The following is a 23983-nucleotide window of genomic DNA, read 5'->3' on the forward strand; positions in this document are numbered from 1 at the left end:
CTTTAAAAGTTTGTTTAAATTTTCAAAAATCTGACAAAGCCACTTTCATCATCAAAAACTGATGAAAGTGGCTTTGTCAGAAATGAAATGTGATGTTGCAAATATGTAACTATAACTTTAACAGGACGTCCACCCATCAGTAGTAATCAATAAAACTTTAATTGAACATAATTTAGACTTCAAAAGATCAACTTTTCCTCGATATAAATCTGTTACAAGAGATCTTAACTTTTTTCGGCAAGGCACTTTGTACTTTGGATTTAAACAAAAAACAAATTCTTTGCAGGCATTACTTTCTACCAACATAGATGAAAGACAACAGGCAATAATGAATATCAAAAGACTTAAGTTTTTTGATCTTGAGATCAAAAAAGAAAATAGCGATAAGATTGATAGAATTCTATCAATCTTATTGCTATTTTCTTTTTACAAACCACTCATGTTTTGTTTCTTTCTCGGCCTTATAATTTCGTTATCATGTTCAAGATGATAATCTAGTATACTTTTTGATGTTTTACTTGATTACTTTTTAGATCTGTTATTACTATATTCATTGCATACCCATTTTGATGTTTCCTCCTCATTTGAGTAATATTCGTATGTCGTTTTAGTGGTTTCCTCAATGGAGTGTCTATCAAATTCAATTTCTTTTTGAAAAAAGCTTAAACTGGTTTCGCCACCGTTTTGATTTAGAGAAAACGTATTATTGTTTGACATAATTTAATAATTTAATTTCTTAAGATTATTTTATAAAAATTGTTTAAAATAACTATTTATCTAGTATAAAGCAGGAAACCATTACTTTGAGTTTTCATAAGGACATTCCATAAAATTTATTGCGTTGAGAAATTTAATAAAGTTATCACAATCAATTCAATTTAAAGACATTCATTAAAATTCCTTCAAATTTCAGAAATACCAAAAACCATATATAATTTGTAAAAAAAGGTAATTATATTGTTTTGCCTGTACATGTATTGAATTAAATAACAATCGGTTTTTCAGCAGGAATAACTTGACTATTCTGCTAAATAACCAATTTGCTCTAAAAACGTAAATATTGAAAAAACCTTCACAAAAAAAATTATTTTTTCTCATTCGAGTTTAATTAACAATGGAGGTATTCTATGTGAAAGTGGCACAAATTTTTAAGGTTTGTAACCCACCATCTCAGATTTTCTTTATACTTTGTAAAAATGATCATCTATATCAATCTTCATCTTTTCTCTTTCAGTAACTTCCAACTTTAGTTAGTGGCTGCCACTAATTAAAGTTGGAAGTTACTGAAAGAGAAAAGATGAAGATTGATATAGATGATCATTTTTACAAAGTGCAGCCTTGTTGGTAGCGAAGATGTTTTAAAAAAAAATATATATATATATATATATATATATATATATATATATATATATATATATATATATATATATATATATATATATATATATATATATATAACATAGACTACCTCGCAAAATTTTAGCACTGATATCAAATGAGTTTTGGAGATATTGTTACTTTAAAATCAGCTATTAATAGCTGCTTTTTTTTATTGGTGGCCATTTTGATTTTACTATAGTTACTATATAGTTACTATAGTTTTTGTTTTACAAGTTACTGTTCAATAAAACGTGTAATTAAGCTGAAAATTAGCACCTGTATAGTTTTTAGGACAAGGAATCAGAATATGATATTTGTTTTTAATGAGAATATTTAGAACTATATCAATAAAGGGGACTGTATTTCACTTTCAGTTATTTTTAAAGATTTAACAAAGGCGGAAAGGAGGCTAGGAGGGTTTTTTGAGGAGTTTTATAAATAATTAAACAAATTATAATGATAAAGTACATTTGGATATTACTTATTAAGAAATTACTTATGTTTAAAACTTTCATTATAAAAAAAAAAAATCATTATCAATAGTCAAAATGAAAAACTCATTATAAATGTAATATATTAAGTCTAAAAAGATAAATAAATGCAAGTGTTAAATAAAAAACTAGTCAATAAAAAACCAGAACTTGCATCTGATATATTCATAAATTGCTTATAAAAGAAAACTGGTGTAATATGATTGAGTTAATTTAAAGATTAAAATAATGGTTTTTTTATCATAGTTAAAATATGGGGCATTGGAACTAATCACAAGGTGCAATTGTTTTTTATCAATAAAAGTAAAAGTTTTGAATTTATGTTGAAAATAGTTTATTCATCGTGCCCAGACTACCAATAAATGCACAAAAATATAAAAAATAAAAAAACTGAACTTAAGAGATAAACAGTGCTTTGATTTTTTCATATTAGATCTAGAGACAGATATTTTTTTTGAAAACTCAAGTTTGTTAATAACTTCGGTTCTTTTCTTGTTGAAATTGGGACTAAAAACGCTTCAACCAAATTTACTTTCACCAGTGTATGATAAAAAGTCAGAGCATAAATTTAAACGCCGCAAAATAGCATTCGAATAGTGTCTCTTCAACACAGCAAATATATGCATAAACTGATATTAGGCAAACGTCTTCTACATATAACTTCATCAACTTTGTTTTAAGAGGCATTCTTATTGTTATAAACAATCTTTACTGCCTTCCTCATATTAGAGATGAGCTTTTAAAGTACATATTATTAGATGATGATATGAAGCTATCTTTAATAAAAAGATATTATAAAAAGAAGTTATAAAAGTTAGAGTGAAGTTGGCATTTTTTATCCAAAATTTATAGTTGCAAATCAGAAAGCATTTTTCTCACACATCTTCACCTCTTGCAGAATATGACCTAGCTAATTATATTTACAAAACAGAAAAAGAAAAAAATAATCAGTATTTCAATATTTTGGTGGATATGTTTTTAGTACTTTTATTGAAGAATATGTTACTCCATAAGTTGGCAATGTTGGCTTGAAAAAAAAGTTGAGTTGACTTGAATTGATAAAGTTGAGTTAACTTTTAAATAAATAAATCAAGATTTTTTTGAAGAGTGTGCTTGTAATACTGATAAAAAATGTAATATTTAAAAAAAATTAGATGATCTTTGGTCTGTATTATCTGATGCTTTTTTTAATTACTAGCAGAAGTAGCATTCAGAAAGTCAACCAAAAAGTTCCTGTAAAAAAAAGCTGCCAATTGATAGTAGAATTGCTTTAAGATGTTGAGGTTTATCGTATTTTTCAAAATATTGTTATTTTAATTTGACCAAGATGTTTAAAGAATTGTCTATAATTTTTTTAGACCATTATTTGCCACTTTATTTTTATGTTCGCTCATTATCCTATTCAAAGGACCTATAAACGTGCATAAAAAAGTTTTACATTATTTATGTTTTAAAATATAATTTAATACAATTTAATTTATAATTTGTAAAACTTTTCTTTTGTTATAAACATCATCAGAAGAAGATATTTTAAATATATATATATATATATATATATATATATATATATATATATATATATATATATGTATATAAATGTATATATATATATATATATATATATATATATATATATATATATATATATATATATATATATATATATATATATATATATATATATATATAAATGTATATATATATATATTTGAATATATATATATATAGATATATATATATATATATATATATATATGTATATATATATGTGTATATACAGACATATATATATATATACACACACACACACACACACACACACACACACACACACACACACACACACACACACACACACACACGCACACGCACACACACACATATATATATATGTATATATAATGCCATAAAAAGGTATTTTATACATATATATTTCATCATTTTTTAAATAAATCACTTGATTTTTAAGAAGACAAATAATTATGCTATGTTTTATTACAGCATTATTGTTTAAAATAAGTTAATACTATCTTTACAAAGCCATTATTCTTTACAAGTCTGTCAAAACCTCATAACGTAAATATTATGCTTTGTAAAACCATAGTCATCAAATACCATAGTCTGGCCAGTTTAGGAGCGCTTTTGTTTATCTTATTGCTAAAGATTTTTAAGAACCCAGCCTACCAATGAGTGCTCACTTTTTGTAAACAAATGAGCATAAAGAAGAATATATACAAGAAGATTATTGATTTATCTTTGATTTTATACAAATGCCTTGTCTTAATTGTTACATATTTGGTTCCGGAACTTTTCAATGAAATATGAATTTTTTTAAATTTGAAATAACTTCTTCCAATGATGTTTATAAAAAAGAATAAAAAAAAAAGTTTAAAAAATTATAAACAAAAATATGTCTTTAGTTATAATATGTTATAACTAAAGTAAAAATATGATATCAGATAATTTTTTGAATTTAATTCAAATTTTGCTAAGTCGCAACCCACTGGTTATTATAATTGGTTATCGGTAATGAGAATTTTATGGCTTAACTGTAAAATGAGTTGTTATTCATTAAATTATTATTATTCATTATAAATTATTACTTTAGCAGCTAAAATTATACTTTTAACTATGGTTTAGGCAAAATAATAGTTAAAGAATAAATTATTTAAGTAATCTCTTAAAACAAGTTCTTTAAAAGTTTGTTCATTAATTAATGCAATAATTTTTTATTTTATTATTTATTTTTTAAGCTCAAATACTTACTCAATGGACATCATTTAGTGATTGTTTAGCAACATGTAACACAGCTAATTCAATACGCATACGGGTAAGATTATGCACACCTTCAAATCTGTGCCAAGGAATTTCTCTATTTGATACTACTCCCTGTAACACGCAATACAGTTGTCCAGGTATTAAAGTATTAGAAAGTTATAGTGTTAATAATTTGTATATAAAAGAATATAATGCAGTTACATATAATATCCAGTAGCCAAAAGATATAATGCAGTTACATATAATATCCAGTAGCCAAAAGACATGTGTAAGTCAATCAATCATTTATTTCAATTTATAAAATAAAAATAATACAAAGCTAGGACCAGTCACAAACAGTTATGTATCTGAGAAAAACAAGACGACGTACAAATATTAACTGTAAATTTGAAAAAGTACATAAACTAGATAGTAAATTAATAATAATAGTAATAATAATAATAATAATAATAATAATACAGTAATAATCATTGTAATAATAACAGTAACTGTAACAATAATAATCATTGTAATAATAATCATTGTAAGAATAACAGTAGCAGTTATATTTATAATTACAATAATAGTTATAGTCATAATAATAACAGTAGTAATTTACAACAGTAACAATAATAAGAATAATAATATCAATTATAGAGATAATAATAATAATACTTAAACAACAACAATGAGGGCATAAAAGTTGTCATTTAGGAAAGTGCTAATAATAATACCATATAAGTCTATATTTATATATTATAACCTATATATATGTCCTACATTTATAGATTCAATCACTCTCAAACACAGAGACACAAAGACACACCCATTTACATTATATATATATATATATATATATATATATATATATATATATATATATATATATATATATATATATATATATATATATATATATATATATATATATATATATGTGCGTATGTATATATATATATATATATATATACATACTTACACATACATACATAAATATATGCATTGTGTGATATATATATATACAACCCTCGGATTTTGGGATGCATTTGGCAATGCTGACCTATGTGCTGACCTTAAAGTGTTTAATGTTGGCAAAAAGTTACCAACCTCGTTTCTATGTTTTATGGTAAGTCCTTTGCATCAAATTTTTTTCCCAACCTGCTGCTAAACTCTAAAAGATTGGGGTTGGCAAATTATTGCCGACCATAATTTTCCTAATTCTGAGGGTTGTATATGTGTATATGTATATATATATATATATATACATGATGTATATATATATATAAATACATACATACATACATACACACATACATACATACATACATACATACATACATACATACATACATACATACATACATACATACATACATACATACATACATACATACATACATACATACATACATACATGCATACATACATACATACATACATACATACATACATAAATACATACATACATACATACATACATACATACATACATACATTTATACATACATACATACATACATTTAAACATACATACATACATACATACATACATACATACATACATACATACATACATACATACATACAGACATACAGACATACATACATACATACATACATACATACATACATACATACATACATACATACATACATACATACATACATACATACATACATACATACATACATACATACATACATACATACATACATACATACATACATACATACATACATACATACATACATACATACATACATACATACATACATACATACATACATACATACATACATACATACATACATACATACATACATACATACATACATACATACATACATACATACATACATACACATATATACATATATAAATATCTTTTATTCACATACACCACCGACAAAAAGTTTGAGGCAGGCTAGAGATTTTTAGAAATAAGTGAATAAACAAACTTTTTGAAGTCTAATTTATGATTTAATTAATATATTTACAAAAACATTATTATACATTTTTATTAATGAACATAAATAATATTACGCATTTTTGATCAATAATTTCTAATTTAAACTAGCATTTTAATTAAATTTTTAATTTGTCAAAATAACCTCCTTTAATCTGTATTACAGCTGTACAGATCCTTAGCATATGATCAATCAATTTAGACAGTTTTTCAGGTTTTGGCACCTTTTACTTGCAATATGTGCCAAAGGATTTTCACAGAAGATCGTTGTTTTTCTTGCACATTCCTATCAAGTTCTTCCCTCAACAACTCAATTGGATTATGATCTGGTGATTGTGGTGACTATTCCATTATTTTTAATATTTTCTGGCTTTGAAGATTTGCTAAATAAGTTTTGCTGATTTTGCTGGTATGTTTCGGGTCATTATCGTGCATAAAAACATACTGATCAGAAATAACCTCTCACCAGAAGGCAACATTTGATGTTCTAAAATGTTTTTGTTCACCTCTTTTTTCATAATTCCTTCAAAATTGTGTAGGTTCCCATTATTCCCCCCACCAAAACATCCCCAAACCACCACAGATCCACCCCAATGTTTCACAGTGGGTATTAAACATTCTTCCGAATACTTTTCCCGTGCAAATCTTTTCACAAAAACACAACGTTTTGAACCAAAAACTTCAATCTTGGATTTATCTATCCAAAGGACGTTTTTCCATTCTTCAATTGACCAATGTTGATTATTTTTAGCCCAATTTAGCCTTTTTGTCTTTTTATTTGGTCTTAATAATGGTTTATGAGCATCTTCACGGCCATGCAAGCCAAATTTATTCAATCGATTCTTCACAGTGGAAGTGCTAATTTTAAGATAACTAAATTGATTGTACACAGACCTGATTTTTTCGGCAATGTACCTTCTATTTGATAAGCAAATCTTTTTTATTTCTCTATCTTGTAATTTATTAGTTTTTTTAGGCCTTAAAGAACGTTTTCTAGTTGCATTCTTACCAGTTTCTTTGTGTTGTTGTAATGTCTTTTAGACACAACATCTTGAAACTTTCATTTTTTTACTTGTGAATAACTTTCTTTATGATAAACTTGATTTCTTTTCTCTTTCAGCAATATTTAATTCCTTTCGTTTACCCATTTTTCTACTTTTTTTACAACTTTTAGGCAATTTTTGCCAAATTATAAATATCAAAATTCTTTGCTCGTTAATTTTCTTTTTACTACAAAAAAGTATACCACACACAAAGTTTATTACCTGTCACTCTAGTAAAGGTATAATAACACTATTTCTTAACAGTGAGCTATTTACTAAATAACTGATTATTTTGACAAATCAAAACTGGTGCGAGTACAACTAAAAAATGCAAGTTAAAATTGGAAATTATTGATCAGAAATGTGTAATAATATTTAGTTTTTGTAAACATATTAATTAAAGTATAAGTTAGACTTAAAAATGTTTGTTTATTCGGTTATTTCAAAAAATTCCTAGCCTGCCTCAAACTTTTTGTTGGTAGTATATATACTTATACATACATGCACATATACATACACACACATACATACACATACACATATAGACACATACGCATATACACATACATACAAACATACATGCATATACATACACACATATATACATATTCAAACATGCACACAAACATACATATACACGATTATACATATGCATATATGTAAATAAAGACTTATAAATAACACATTATAGGTACACGCATGCATACGCATAATGCACACTCAGGTTCATACAAATATGTACATATATGGAACAGAAGGGTAAGAAGTAAAAGAAGAGATAACTGAATAGGTTTAAAATAAGGGAAAACTAAAAGCTGTTATATTTTAGAAAAATAGACAGAATTAATTGAAGATTCAATAGTTGAAGAAAAGAAATAATTGAAGAAAATTATGTGGAGTGTTTTTACGAAGGATAAATTTTTTGATATTGGCTATGAAAACATTTCTAGTAATGTTTGGGAGATTTATTTTTATTGAAAGTGGCAGAGAGTTCTAAGAGTGAATTGGTTAGCATTTAGTAGATTGAATACCATATTTGCAAGTTTTTTTTTGAAGGTAGAGCTAGATTATACCAAGATATTTATAAAAGTTTTTAGTTATGAATATCACTTGTGAATTTAAAATAGTTGTTGAAAGCAATAGGCATGGTATAATGAATGATATCCCACACAAAAATACAGTTTAACAAGTAGATGAGGTCATATAACATCAAAATGTTTGATAATAAATTATACAACAAGTTTGGATTAAAATTGTAAGGCTGGAAATGAACTATTCGTATAGAATTATTCTGAAGTTTTTTAGATTTTTAATTTGAGTAGATAAACTTTGCCCCCATGTTTGGCAGCCATACCATAGGTGGGAATTAATATATAGCATGCCCAATATTTATCAAAATTTCGTAGTTGACAAAATGCCTTACTTTAGAAAGTATTACATTAGCTTGACTTACTTTGCAAGATATTGCTTTAACTTGTTGGTGGAACAAGGCATTTTCATCTAATATAATTCCAAAATATTTGATCTTATCTAAAGTATTTATTTTTTTACCGCTTATTCCGAATTTAAGTTTTTTTGTAATTTCAAACTTCTTGGCATTAAAAAGTCATGATTAAGATTTTTATTTAGTTCTTTAAGAGATTTACTAACAATAAGAAGATTGGTATCATCAGTAAAATGATATATTTTGGAGAACTTTACAAATTTGTGCAGATCGTTTATATAAACCTGGAAGAGAGGAGGACCTAAGATTGACCCTTGTGGAACACCAACATATGTAAACCTAGGATTGGAGGAAGTGTTTCCTATGCTTACAAATTGAGAGCGCATATACAGGTACAACTTAAACCATTTGAGAGAATTTCCTCTGACACTGTAATGAATTAATTTAGACAGTAGAATCTCATGATCAACAGTATCAAACGTCTTCTACAAATCAACAAACACTCCAGGAGCAAATTGTTTTTGATCCAGGGCTTCGCACATTGTCTCAGTTATATCAATGAGTGATTAGGACATTTAAAACACATATTAAAACATACTAACACGTTTATCAGACAATTAAAACACACCTTATGCCTACTGGATAATCAATTCAATTGTTATTATTAGTTGTTATTGTGTTAGGAGTATATGAATTTTTGTATATTTTGTATATAAGACTGGGATCTGAGTTATTTATCCGGGTTTAATAATTGGTTTATTTTATTCGCTATTTAAATTAAAACATTTGTTTTTTAACTATTTATGTATGTGTAATAATGTAAGTTAATAAACTTATTAATTTTTTTAAAAATTTATATTTTGAATATAAAAGCAATAACACACTGCATTTAATGTTTAGATTATAGACTTGATGATTGGGGTACCTGGAGTTCTTGCTCAGAATCATGCAGAGCAACAGAATCAAATCCAACTCGTGTTCGAACTCGCTCTTACTGTCTTAGTAATTCAACATCTGCATATCAATGCACTACTGATACTATAGTTAGTTATGAACCATGTAACACTGTTGCTTGTACCACAGGTAGTTTTGAGATAAATAACATATATATATATATATATATATATATATATATATATATATATATATATATATATATATACATATATATGTATATATATATATATATGTATAATTAAATATATATATATGTATATACACACACACACACACACACACACACACACACACACACACACACACACACACACACACACACACACACACACACATATATATATATATATATACACACACACACACACACACATATATGTATATATATATACACATATATATAAGTATATTAACTGTATAATTAATATAAAATAATATTAACTGTTTATAATATTTATATTTTTATTATAGCTTATAATTGATATTATATTTATACTATAATAATAAACATAGGCTGCATTTTTGAGAGTCTTAAGAAAAAAATTAGCAACCAAAGACATTGAATTTTTACATTTAGTTTTTGTTAAATTTGCTTAAAAATAACTACTGATGTGGCATCGGCTACTTCATTATCTAATTGATTGTAGTTTTCAAATTTATGAAAAAATAGTTTATTAAAAAAATAACTTCTGAGTTTTTGATTGTAACCTCTGGTCATCTTTAAAGTTGGGGCTTAATGTTACTAGTACATGGTGGCAGTTAATAATGCCATTTTTGTTTTACTTGGTACATTTAATCAAGATTGACTTTCCTCCTTTAGATCGATCGACTTAGTCTGTTTTCTTTAGTCTTTGCCTTCAACTGGTGCCCTATTAAAAAATCAATTTTCATTTTTGAGGTTGTCTTTAATAAAGTATAAATATTTGAGAAGCATATTCCAAGTGTAGCTGAACTTTTTTTTTTATTCCTATAAAATTTTTTACATTTGTTTTTAAAACTTATAGTTGTAAATACTTGTACAGATCACATCATGATCTTTACAAGTTTTATAACTAACATATTTGTAATTAGTGTTCTTCTTTCAGACCTAAGCTTTTAAAATAAGAAGCTTTATGTCAATATCAAAGGTTAAAAAAGTTAAAAATTTTTTTTTTACATGTTCAATCCCAACCACATCCCTGACAGTATTGCGCTTATCTCGTTTCTGTGCACAGCTGCCTTGTTCGTCAAGATAATAGCAATATTTTCAAGTCTTAAATTTTTATTTTGTAATTGTTGTTAATTGTTAGGTTATAATTTTTATAACATATAATTTTTAAAAGTTTAATGGATTAGTATTTATATTTAACTTTTTTTGGTTTAGTGAAGTCATGCAGCAAAATAAACTTTGCATTTGTCTTTGTTTTGGATAGTTCATCCAGCGTTAATAATCAAGATTGGATGGATGAAAAAGCTTCGGTTTTAAGTTTTGTCAATAGCTCAGCATTTGGAGTGAATCCAAATGTTGATGTAGCTGTGGTGAACTTTGGTAGTACTGCTAAAGTAGAAGCTGATTGTGGTACATTTAGAAGCTACTCAACTTTTGAATATTTCATGAACAATTTGAAACCGTTAGGTGGTGGAACTGCTATACACGGAGGGCTTACAACTGCAGAAGCTGTACTCCAAAGATGCCAAAAACTCAATATGAACCCTGTTATAGTTCTTTTTACTGATGGTTTTGAAAACATTGATACAAATATTGACATCAACATAGCTAAGGAAACTCGTATAAAAAGCAAAGCTCTTTTAGTTGCAGGTGCCGTAAATGAATACAAAAAGGATGAAATAGATAGAATAACAAGTTACATTATTAATGGACAGAATGTATCTTATGACTACTTTGCAACAAACTTCACGTTTCTTCTATCTGGATTCAACCTATATAATTTAGTTATTGCAAAGAACCAATGTGAAAGTAAGGATTAATTTACAAATTTATATATCTAAATATATATATATATACATATATATATATATATATATATATATATATATATATATATATATATATATATATATATATATATATATATATATATATATATATTTATATATATATATATATATATGTACATATATATATATATATATATATATATATATATATATAAAAATATATATATATATATATATAAATATATATATATATATATATATATATATATATATATATATATATGTATGTATATATATATATATATATATATATATATATATATATATATATATACGTATTTATTTATATATATTTTTATAATAAATAAGTTTTGCATTTATGATTCCTTGTATGTGTTGTTTGAACAGGTTTTCATTTTTAATAGGATTTTTTTTTTGGATGGGACAGCAATCTTTTATTTCATTATTTTTTATTTTTTTCTTCTTTTTCTGAAAAAAATGTATGCTATAATGATAAGCAAAACCAGTAAGCATATGCTTATCTAAAAATGCTATAGTACATTATTGGCTTGCCATTAGTAGCGGATACCACTAAGGGTCCGCTAAGTAACTGATGAGCAAAACTCCATTGAACCACTAAATAATGCCTATATAGGTCCACTGCAAAACCACTAAAACAATATATGTTGTATATATCAGGCTTGGTTGGAAAGCGGGAGCGATTGCTCTCAAATACTGACCACGGATATAATAGTTAGTTGCGAAAAAACTGGCCTGATTTTTAGTAGTTTTAAGAACATTTCAAAAATCAAAAAAAAAAAGCGCAAAAAAGATTATTGGACCGATGAGAGACAATTGCAAAAATAAAGATTTAAGAAAAGAAAATAACTTATAACGCGAAGAAACTTAAAGCAAAATAAATTACCTTTAGAACAAATATTTTCGATACATCGCTCTTTTGTAATTTTTTTTATAAAATTAAACAACAATTTTAAAATGAAGTCACATCTTGCGATTGCTTAATAAGGAAATAAATGTTTTTTTATTTATTAAAGAGTATAATATAATTATTTTTTATTTACTTGTGTCTTATTTCCTGTGCTAGGTTAAAGATGGTTGGGGTTAGAGGGGGCTATAGCCCTTGGTCCCACAATGTTAGAGGTTCCGAAATTTTTAAGAAGAATTTTTATTTAGTCATTTTATTGCTGTGGCGCATAAAAAAGACCTTCATAATAAAAATAGCCCCAGCCCCAAAAAGTCAAACAAAATTCTAATAAAACTAACACTAGTTTTAGTTATATTTAGGCTAAACTATTTTGTAAATAAAAAAATTGAATTTTTTTATAACTATTTTATGCTTCGCATAGTTTGAAAAGTTTAACATATTTGAAACAATTCTTCTTAGTAAGATGAAAAAATGAAATGATTAAATCATTGAGTTAATGTAGAAATTAAATTAACTAGATAAAAATCAACTAAGAAGGTTAAAAATGCATTATGAAGAAGAAGCGGAACTGGTTCACAATAGCGCTGATGTTTAGTGAGTGGGTTTTTTAATTTTAAGTAGTTTTTAAAACAGAAAAAAGTAACTTATAAGTTTAAGTATAACAAGTTTGTAAGAATGGCAAATGAAGCGAAAATAATTAGAGTTAGTAAACCAATATCTAAGAACTTAAAAACTTTTCTTTATTAGGGGAAAGAATCAGTTGGATTAGTTGTTAAAGACATGGATTAGTTCTTAAAATATGGTGTAAGATTGCGCTAGGCACAAAACAGCTATATTAAAAGATACTTTTAGTTAAAGGAGCGTTGAATTATTTGTTCATTGAAGGAACTTGTTTGGTGACAAAACATCAGGTAAAATTTAAATGATTTACTTTTTAATTTGTCAGTCCAGGAAATAATAATACTATAATTTTTACTTATGAATATAGTTATTTTACTATGTTTCGTTAAAAGTATTAATGCGTACATGTAATAATAAGTATATAATGTGTATAAAGAATTATATAATGTGTCGTGAATTTATCTTATAAGTTATTACATTGTGAAGAGGACCGACTTTTTATTGAATTATTTAATTTTAATCATGAATTTTTTTGATAATAATCAAGGTTGATTGGTTGTTTATATACTTAATTTAATTAATGACACTGCTAGGTAAAAATTTTAATCCTTTGTATTTCGTCTATAAGTTTAATTTCGCTTTACCTAATTTATGGGCAATATCTTGATGTAAATAAAGAAATTGTTGAACAAAATCATTAAAACAAACAACAAATTTTAGAGCTTTAGTTTAGCGTAAATAAATAGAATTGCTGTTGAATAACAAAAAAAATATATAAAAAAACTTTTTAAAAACAACAGTTTAAAACTGGGCTAAAAAGTACAACTCGTTCCTATTGGCATCCAATATTTTCAGTCATTGGGTCCCGTGAAATAGTTTAATTTTTACATTTTAGTCCATTTTTAAAATGTTGTTTTTAAAAAGTTTTTTATATATATTTTTTATTCAAATTTCTTTTTTTAGTTTAGCAGTTTAAAGAGTGTGAATGCTTTTATATTTCCATTTTTAGTTTATTTCACAACTCTGGCAAGTTAAAAAACGTGGTTAAAAAAGCTGCTGAGGCTTTGAATATTACATACTACACCTTGCCCAAAATATCGAGACCACACTTTATAAGTCACAGGAGACGCGGCTTTACAAGACTATTACATAACTGGTCTTTGCTTGTTTCAAAAACGCTCTTGAGGATCATAACACCAAAGCACTAAAGCGTGCTAAGATTTTTGGAATATCCAAACAGTTGCATGAATATAGACTATTATGTATAGTTTGTAGTTATTTAGATATTTTTGAAAAATTATCTCCTTTATCATTTCGAAAAGAAAATATTAATGGTGAACGAGTTAAAACCAGCAGTAAATGTAACTAAGGCTAGCTTAGACAAATTAAGCAATGAAGGTATTGATGATATTATTGATTCATATTTACTAAAGTTTAGAATTGATGAAAAAGATGGTACAACTAATCTTTTTATTTTCATATTTCAAAGAAAGCCACGCATTGAAAAAATCAAATCCAGAGTTTGTCGAGATTGAGCTTGGCAACATGGCTAATCTTAACTTGGAATGTCTTAGTTCCGCCACTAATTTAAGAAAATCAGCAATTGACATCAGTCTGCCATTGATAAAACCAATAGATTTAGTTGGCTGAATCTATTAGTTTTATCAATAGCAGATTGATGTCAATTGCTAATATAATTAAATTATTAATTTATTATTAGGTAAAATGACCATTGCTTTTTTTAATTGAAAAGTTGACAAAACATGGCTTTTTTTTAAACCAAAAAAAAATTTAAACCAAAAAAACCCATGGTTTTTGGTTTTTATTCCAAAAAAATAGTTATTTTTTAACTCTCATATATTTATATGTATATATATATATATATATATATATATATATATATATATATATATATATATATATATATATATATATATATATTACATGTATATATATATATACTATATATATATATACATATATATATATATATATATATACATATATATATATATATAAATATATATATATATATATATATATATATATATATATATATATATATATATATACATATATGTATATATGTATATATAAATGTATATATATATATATATATATGTATATATATATATATATATGTATATATAAATGTATATATATATATATGTATATATAAATGTATATATATATATATATATATATATATATATGTATGCATATATTTATATATGTATATATATACATACATACATATACACATACACATATACATATACATATACATATATATATATATATATATATATATATATATATATATATATATATATATTATATATATATATATATATATATATATATATATATATATATATGTATATGTATATGTATATATATATATATATTTATTTATATATATATATATATATATATTTATTTATATATATGTTTATAAGTATTTATATACATATATGTATATATATATATATATATATATATATATATATATATATATATATATATATATATATATATAAATATATATATATATATATTTATATTTGTATAAATATATATATATATATACATATATATATGTGTATATAAATATATATATATATAAACGCAAAAAATAAAACTTTTTTAATTATTTTAATTATAAAAATTAAATTATATTTTAATTATAAAAATTAAAAAGAAAAAAATGCTAACGAAAGAGAAAACAAAAAAAAAAAAACTAAAACAGAAAAAATAAAAATTAAACATAATTAAAATAAAACGCAAAAAATAAAATTTTTTTAATTATTTTAATTATTAAAATTAAATAATTGTAAAAAATAATTATATATATATGTTATAATAAATAATTATAATTATAATAAATAACTATAAAAATTAAACAAATATAAAAATTATTTAAAGCAAGTTTTTAATTATGTTTGGAATACTTTACTAATGTTTTTATATAATTATGAAAAATCTTTTTAAAGTAAGATTTATAATATACTTGAGGACAAAGAATAATTATGTAATATTTCAAGAAACACCCAGCAAGCATTTCAACGTTGATTCAACGTCGATAACGCGTTGATTTATTGACGTTGATTTTAGCGTTGAAATGGAAACAAAATATCGACGTTGAAATATCAACATTGATTCAACGTCATTAAATTAACGTTGTCCTGACGTTGATTTACAAACGTTGATTTGGAAACAAGAAATCGAGGTTGAAATATCAACATTGATTCAACGTCAATAAATTAACATTGAACTGAGGTTGATTTATAAACATTGATTTAAGCGTTGATTTGAAAACAAGAAATTGACGTTCTAATATCTACATCGATTCAACGTCAAAAAAACAACATTGAAACATAACACTTTAAAAAGTTTACTAAAGTGTATATGTTAAAGTATTTTTACAAAGGAGATAATTTCTTTTTCTTTTTCAAAACTACTTCCGCTTTAACTTGACTCAACGTTATCGTCTACTACGAATTCATCTTGATTTTTTTCTTTATCACTTTCGTGTCTTTATCGTCTATTTCGTGGTTGTCAGATTTCCGTTTACCTCCATTCAAACGATAAGGTGCATACTTTAGGCAAGAGGCAATAAATAATCTAGTTTCTTTGTCTGTTGCCTTAGGGTCAAAGCGCTTAATCGATTCTAAAAAATAAATGCCAAAATATTTAAGTTTGGTCAAGTGAATAAAGTTGTATAGAAAGGAAGAAAGAGTATCTTCAATTTACATTATTTCATAAGAATACATGAAGTTTACAATTTTAATGTAAACTAATATATTTTATTTTTTGAGTTTTTATATCTAGTTTTTGTAAATTCAACTAAATTCATTTATTTTTAACAGGCAGCCATAAAAAAGAAATGTAAATATAAAAAAATGTATAGAACAACATATTTTCCAATTTTCAACACTTAAAATTAAAATTACAGCTACCAATTACTGTTTTGTAAACATTTAACCATTCTGGTTCAATTAATTGTGTGTAACTTTTTAGATATTTCGCTTATTTGCAAAGTTATTTGGACCAACCTCCGTAATACTATATGTTGAAATCCTGAGTTTGAAAACAGAAAGTACTATATAAATATAACTAACAAATATATATATATATATATATATATATATATATATATATATATATATATATATATATATATATATATATATATATATATATATATATATATATATATGTATATATATATATATATATATATATATATATATATATATATATATATATATATATATACATATATATATTATATATATATATATATATATATATATATATATATATATATATATATATATATATATATATATATATATATATATATATATATTATATATATACATAAAATATAGTATATATATATATATATATATATATATTATATATATACATAAAATATAGTATATATATATATATATATATATATATATATATATATATATATACATAAAATATAGTATATATATATATATATATATATATATATATATATATATATATATATATATATATATATATATATTTATATGTTATATATATATGTAAATATATATATATATATATATATATATATATATATATATATGTATAAATATATATATATATATATATACATATAAATATTTTATATGTATATATATATTCATACATATATTATAGTATATATTACATATATAATACATATATTATAGTATATATTACATATATATACATAATATATACTATATTATATATATATATATATAATATATATATATTCTATATTAAATGATTTACTTGAATGAATGTTGCATACAAAACAACAGCAAGTTAAAGGACAGCTAAGACTCACAAATGATATAGTAAAGAAACCTACCATTATATTTTATTATTAAATATTCACTGTATATGACACAAAGTCAGCCATGCTATACATACAGTCTGTTCGACTGACTAGAGGCTACCTGCTAACTGTTTTAGAAAAAAAATAATTTTACTCCACTTCAGATACTCCTGGTAACATTACAGTCACATGGCATACTCACAGCTAATCTTATAACTTATTCAACAAAATACAAAATTCCATATAATTTTAGAACATGAGTTGTGAAATATATATACAGATTATTAGTTTGTTAACTAAATATACAAGTTATTGTTACTATATTGGTGTAATTCTATTTAAATTTTCCAGATTATCAAGTTGCAATAGTTTGTTATTTTTAAAATACATGTTATCCGACTTCTAGTTATCACGTCTAGCTTACGTTACACTAGTTTTAATGACTTTCAACCAATTTTAGACTAACAACTCATACCATCAAGACACTATAATACAGTAGACACACACAAGAACACTGTATTGACTGTCTACATTACATACACATCTATAAGACTCAAAACAGTTCACAACTCTCACTGACCCTCGTAAGATTTCCATTTACTGTTTTTTCTATGTCATCTATGTCTAATTCTGATTCTTGTGTTTTGAATCATGGAAACATTTATATCTATACGTTTCCATGATTCAATACACAAGAATCAGAACTACTCGAGTCAAGATTGTAATCTGAGTCAAAATCTGTTTCTTCAACACCTTTAAGTTTTTCCTCAATTGATTTTTCTAAAACAACTCTATAATCTGAAAAATATGTTTATTGTTTATTTGTTTTTGTTGCATTATCTGTCACAGTAAATAAATCAATTACTATTTTATTCATTTTTCTCCATTACATATTCTGTGATGACATATCAACTGAATACTTTTATTTCTATAAATAAATATATTATCAGGTTAGCCAGGAATATACTTTATATAGCGTTTTTGCAATATTGGGAATAATATTGTTATTGTTCTACTAAATATTAAAATTTTTTTATAAAATTGTCATATATATATATATATAAGTAAAAATTTTACGTTCACATATTCAACAGTGCTCGATGAATGATTTCAGAGCTATATAACTTATATAGCAAACTTATATTATTAATATAAGTTTAATTTATATTATTAATATAAATTTATTAATATAAATACAAACTTATATTATTAATATAAGTTTGTATAAGAGATTAAATAAAAATAAATACATAACTTTTTTACAACTTAAAGTTGTAAGCAGAGTCTTAAATATAATTTACAAATGTATAGTGTTAGCCCCAAACAAAAGTATATATTGGACTATTAGAAAGAGAATGGAAAAAGAGATGGGCAAACCACAAACAATCATTTGTAAACAGAAAACTACAAAATTCAACCACCCTTTCCAAATACAAATGAAACTTAAAAGAAAACCTTAAAATAACACCCAGTTTATTTTTGTATTTAATTAGTTACAAAAAAATAAAAAAATGTATTTTTGTAATTGAAGCTGTGTAAAACAATGTTTCGTAAGAAAAAGAGAATTCTTTTCAATAATCATTAATAATATTAAAATTGAAGCATTTTTACTTCCAGCCAGGAGAATAAAAAACGAAAATTATAAACTAAAAAATCTTTTATTATTACCCATAAATGAAAAACATATATGTAATGTTGTAAATACTACCACTTTTAAATAAAATACTATTAAAAATAGCACATTTCTGCGAGTGATTAGCCATCTTTATTTTAATAAGAAGTCTTATTTGTCTCAATATCAACACGAAAGTAAAAAGGCATGTTGATTTAACGTTGATTAAATTAACATTAGTTTATTAACAATAAATCAACGTGGAATAAACGTTGAACATTCTGACGTTGAGGATTCCACCTCGATAAGACGTTGAATCAACGACTTTTTCTTCAACGTTAGTTTATCAACTACAAATCAACGTGAAATAGACGTTGAAACTTCTGACGTTAACATTTCAACCACCCTAAGACGTTGACATGACGTCGTTTGCTTGCTGGGCAGTGTTAGTTGTAACATATTTTTAATTTAAGTGCTGCGTAGTTTAAAGTTTACCATCACATTTCACTTTAATAAAAACAATTCAACGATATTTTTTTAAAACATCATAAACAATCGAAGCATTGCGAATAAAAGAATAAGTTCAGAAAAACTTGTAAACATTAATTAGAGTCATTTTATTGTTATTTTTTAATGTTGTGCTTTTGAAAGACTAATAATAAGTTTCGAGATTAGAATTGAATTAATAAATGTATAGAGAAGCATTGTTAGTATTAAAATCCTCGAGAAATATAATGAGTTCCTCGCGAAAAAATATTCTTGTTTAAAAAAAGAACATGATTAAAAAAAACGTTTAGACACAATTTTTTTGAATAAAATTAAATAATAAATTATTTTTCAGTTTTGAATATAATAAATGATAAATTAAACTAAAATAGTTTAAAATAGTAAAAACTAAAATAGTTGTTTTAGTTGAAGCTCGGCCATTTTACTTTGGTTTTCTAAATCTTTATAATATACACCGCAATCTACAGATTTGATAATTTGTTTCACATGTGTTTAACTCGTTAGAGTTTTAGTAAATGATATCATTGTAGAATTTTTTTTAAAGATATATATATATATATATATATATTTTTTTTTTTCCCCCACTATCTGCAAATCATACTTATTTTTATTATTTTTTAGTAAATATCCAAAATATTTGTAATGCAATTGAAAATAAAATAATAAATGCGGTTTTAGTTTTTATTAGCACAACTTATTTTTAATAATTATAATTATAAATCTTTATCAAGATTTTGATATATAATAATAATGTATTTTACATCATAACAATATAAATATTGTTTGACCATGTAAAATTATGTTCATATTGAATTTATTTTGTAAATTTTGTATTACTTATTTTATCTAGTTAAAATTTTCAAAGTTTTCTGAACAATTTTAATGATTATAGGTTTTTTAGTTATCAAAACGCAAATGGGAAATATAACATAATAACATTTTAATTTTTTTTTTCAAATTTGAAAAATTTAGCGATTTGAACTAAATCAATAATAATTATCAATTTTTTCTAATAAAAAAATTTATCAGTTCATCAAACATCCTTAATAAATACTGTTGTTTATCCAAATTAATTAATATTCAAAACGAAAAAAAAGCTCAAAATGATAAACAGCCTACATAAAATTAAAAAAAATCTCATTATTTAAATAAAAAAAAGAAAAAGAATCACAGTAAATAATAGGGTCAGCAATGTCTCTTTTCATGTAGGAGCTCACCATAAAAGTCTTAATTTTATTTAGTTCTCGCACTAAACAAGAGGACATTGGTCATCTTAGAATTATATCACTCTATAGCTATAGTTTTTGTTGATATACATTTAATATTTAGTTTTAATCAAAAAAGCTTAGCCCAAAGGTTTTTTTTAAAACAATTTCTTCAATACGAACACAACTTGTCAAGGCAGTTTGGAATGCCTTTAAACATTTATTCTTTTTTTTTTCTTATTTTAAAAATTAACATTTATCATAAAATATAGGTAATTATATAAATAAATATATCAAATGTGTAATATTCATTATAACTTTATATAAAAAAATCATTAGCAGTAATTTTAAAAATGTTTAAATAGTATCGAAACATAAGTAAAGATCAAAGTTATTTAATTGTAATGGCTTTTAAAAGCATTTGTCAATTTTTATAAAAAATATTTTTTTATCTTTTCAAGTATATTAACTTTAATGATACTTATATAAAGTTCATTGAAAACTTTTGTCTGAAAAAGTTGTTTATAAAATCGAAATAATTTTTTTGTTTTGTTTAAAGTAACATTTTTTATAAAAAAATGAATAGTTTTTTGAATTATAAGTTTAAAAAATTATATACAACTTTTATTGATACTTTAAATAAAAATTATTATCAGTAGTTTGTTACTTTATTTAAAAGTGTTTCACTAATATAAAAATGTAAAGACAAAAGTTATTTATTTCTAAAATAAGAATAAAATATTTTTTTCTCTATAAAAATCATTTTATCATAGCATATTTGTAAGAAACCAACAGACTGAAACTCAACTTGATATTTTAAAAAAAATGCATTTCCTTTGCATGTCTCCCTATATCAGTCCATGTATGTTCCAAAACCCATGGTAGTTCCTTATTTCAGTATGATGTAAGAGTGCTGATCTAAAAATGCTGATATATATTTATATGTATAATGAGCCTTATATGATATATTTATAAGACTTAAAAATAGTCTTTGTATTGCCTGATTTATTTTTAGAGAGGTTTTGATTTCACAAACTTTTTTACCTTTAATTTAATATAGTTGTTAAAATCTGGCTATAAATATATCTGCTTAACCCATGTAAACCCATGATTTTTAAAATGTGTTTCTTGTCTTTATTTGGTGTGATTTAGGTCCAAATGAACAATATTCATCAACTGTTTCATAATTTTTTATATACTTAAGTGAATATAGGTGAAAATATAGGTGTTAGTTTAAACTGACGCTAGCTGCAGGAGGGTACAGGTTTTATCACGTGTCATATTTGGCTATGACAAGAAGAATAGTCAAACTCTGAAACCAGGAATCACATGGCAATGTTAACTGATGCAGCATAACTCACAGTGACGTTTTATAACTGTTATTAACTATTTCACAAGGCCACCTAGCGAGTGAAAACTGCGCGTTAGACGCAAAAGTGTTCAGAAACAACGAAATGGATGCAAAAAATATCATGAACTTTTAAATAGCACATAATAACTGTAATGTCACATTAATGTTAAGTTGCAAAGACTATATTTCATTGACAAAAACAGGCATCAGTTATTTGCAGTGGAATGCCTTAAAGCAACCAGAATGCAGTCCCACATTGCACTTCTCACAGTAGAAGACTGATGTGCCTTTGCAGCCGAGTGCCACACAACGACGCTGTGTACCCTGACCAATTCAGTGATCTGTAGCATCTGCACGTACTTCAGTAAGTACTCGTCGATCGACTGCTACACGAGGTAGCGGATACGGCACTGAATTCTTCTTCATTGATAGTGTCTGCACATAGGTTTGTGCAATCTGACGTCGAAATAACAGCAGATCATGCTCCGGGGCGCCAGGTATTTTCTCCTACATACAGTACAGCTGGAAGGCGTTCTGAACGGCCAAATCAACACAAAATCAAAATATTGGCCAATACCATTTCTTTGATCGGTGCTGAATCATATAGCAAGCTAGATTTAGGTCTAGGCGGTCCACACCGCCCATCCCATAATTGTACAGTTGTATTACTGAAGGCTGATCAACGTCTATGCGCTTCTTCTGTGCTGATGAATATCTCTTAGCTTTGCGAAGTGGTGCGAAACCAGCGTAAGTTGATGCGACTGTCACAACCTTACTGTCATGCCAGCATACCAAGCATACATTAGCCTTTTGATCCAGGGCAACGTCATGCGAGCCACGATGCAGCTTGTCCATTGCTTTGATGTTTTTCAATGGCGCACCTTCAGTTCGGTTAGAACG

General features: G+C 24.7%; 1 protein-coding gene across 1 annotated transcript in view; it reads left to right on the top strand.

Moving 5' to 3' along the window:
* The window catches only part of LOC136085817 (A disintegrin and metalloproteinase with thrombospondin motifs adt-1-like), a 181353-nt gene that overhangs the window by 30909 nt on the left and 126461 nt on the right, over window positions 1-23983 (top strand). Inside the window, exons 2-4 of the mRNA XM_065807389.1 lie at window positions 4625-4786; window positions 9983-10165; window positions 11403-11996. Of these exons, the coding sequence (XP_065663461.1) occupies window positions 4625-4786; window positions 9983-10165; window positions 11403-11996 (939 nt within the window). The remainder of the gene's footprint in view (window positions 1-4624; window positions 4787-9982; window positions 10166-11402; window positions 11997-23983) is intronic.

Source organism: Hydra vulgaris, chromosome 10 (genome assembly GCF_038396675.1).
Source record: "Hydra vulgaris chromosome 10, alternate assembly HydraT2T_AEP".
Classification (NCBI taxonomy): domain Eukaryota; kingdom Metazoa; phylum Cnidaria; class Hydrozoa; order Anthoathecata; family Hydridae; genus Hydra; species Hydra vulgaris.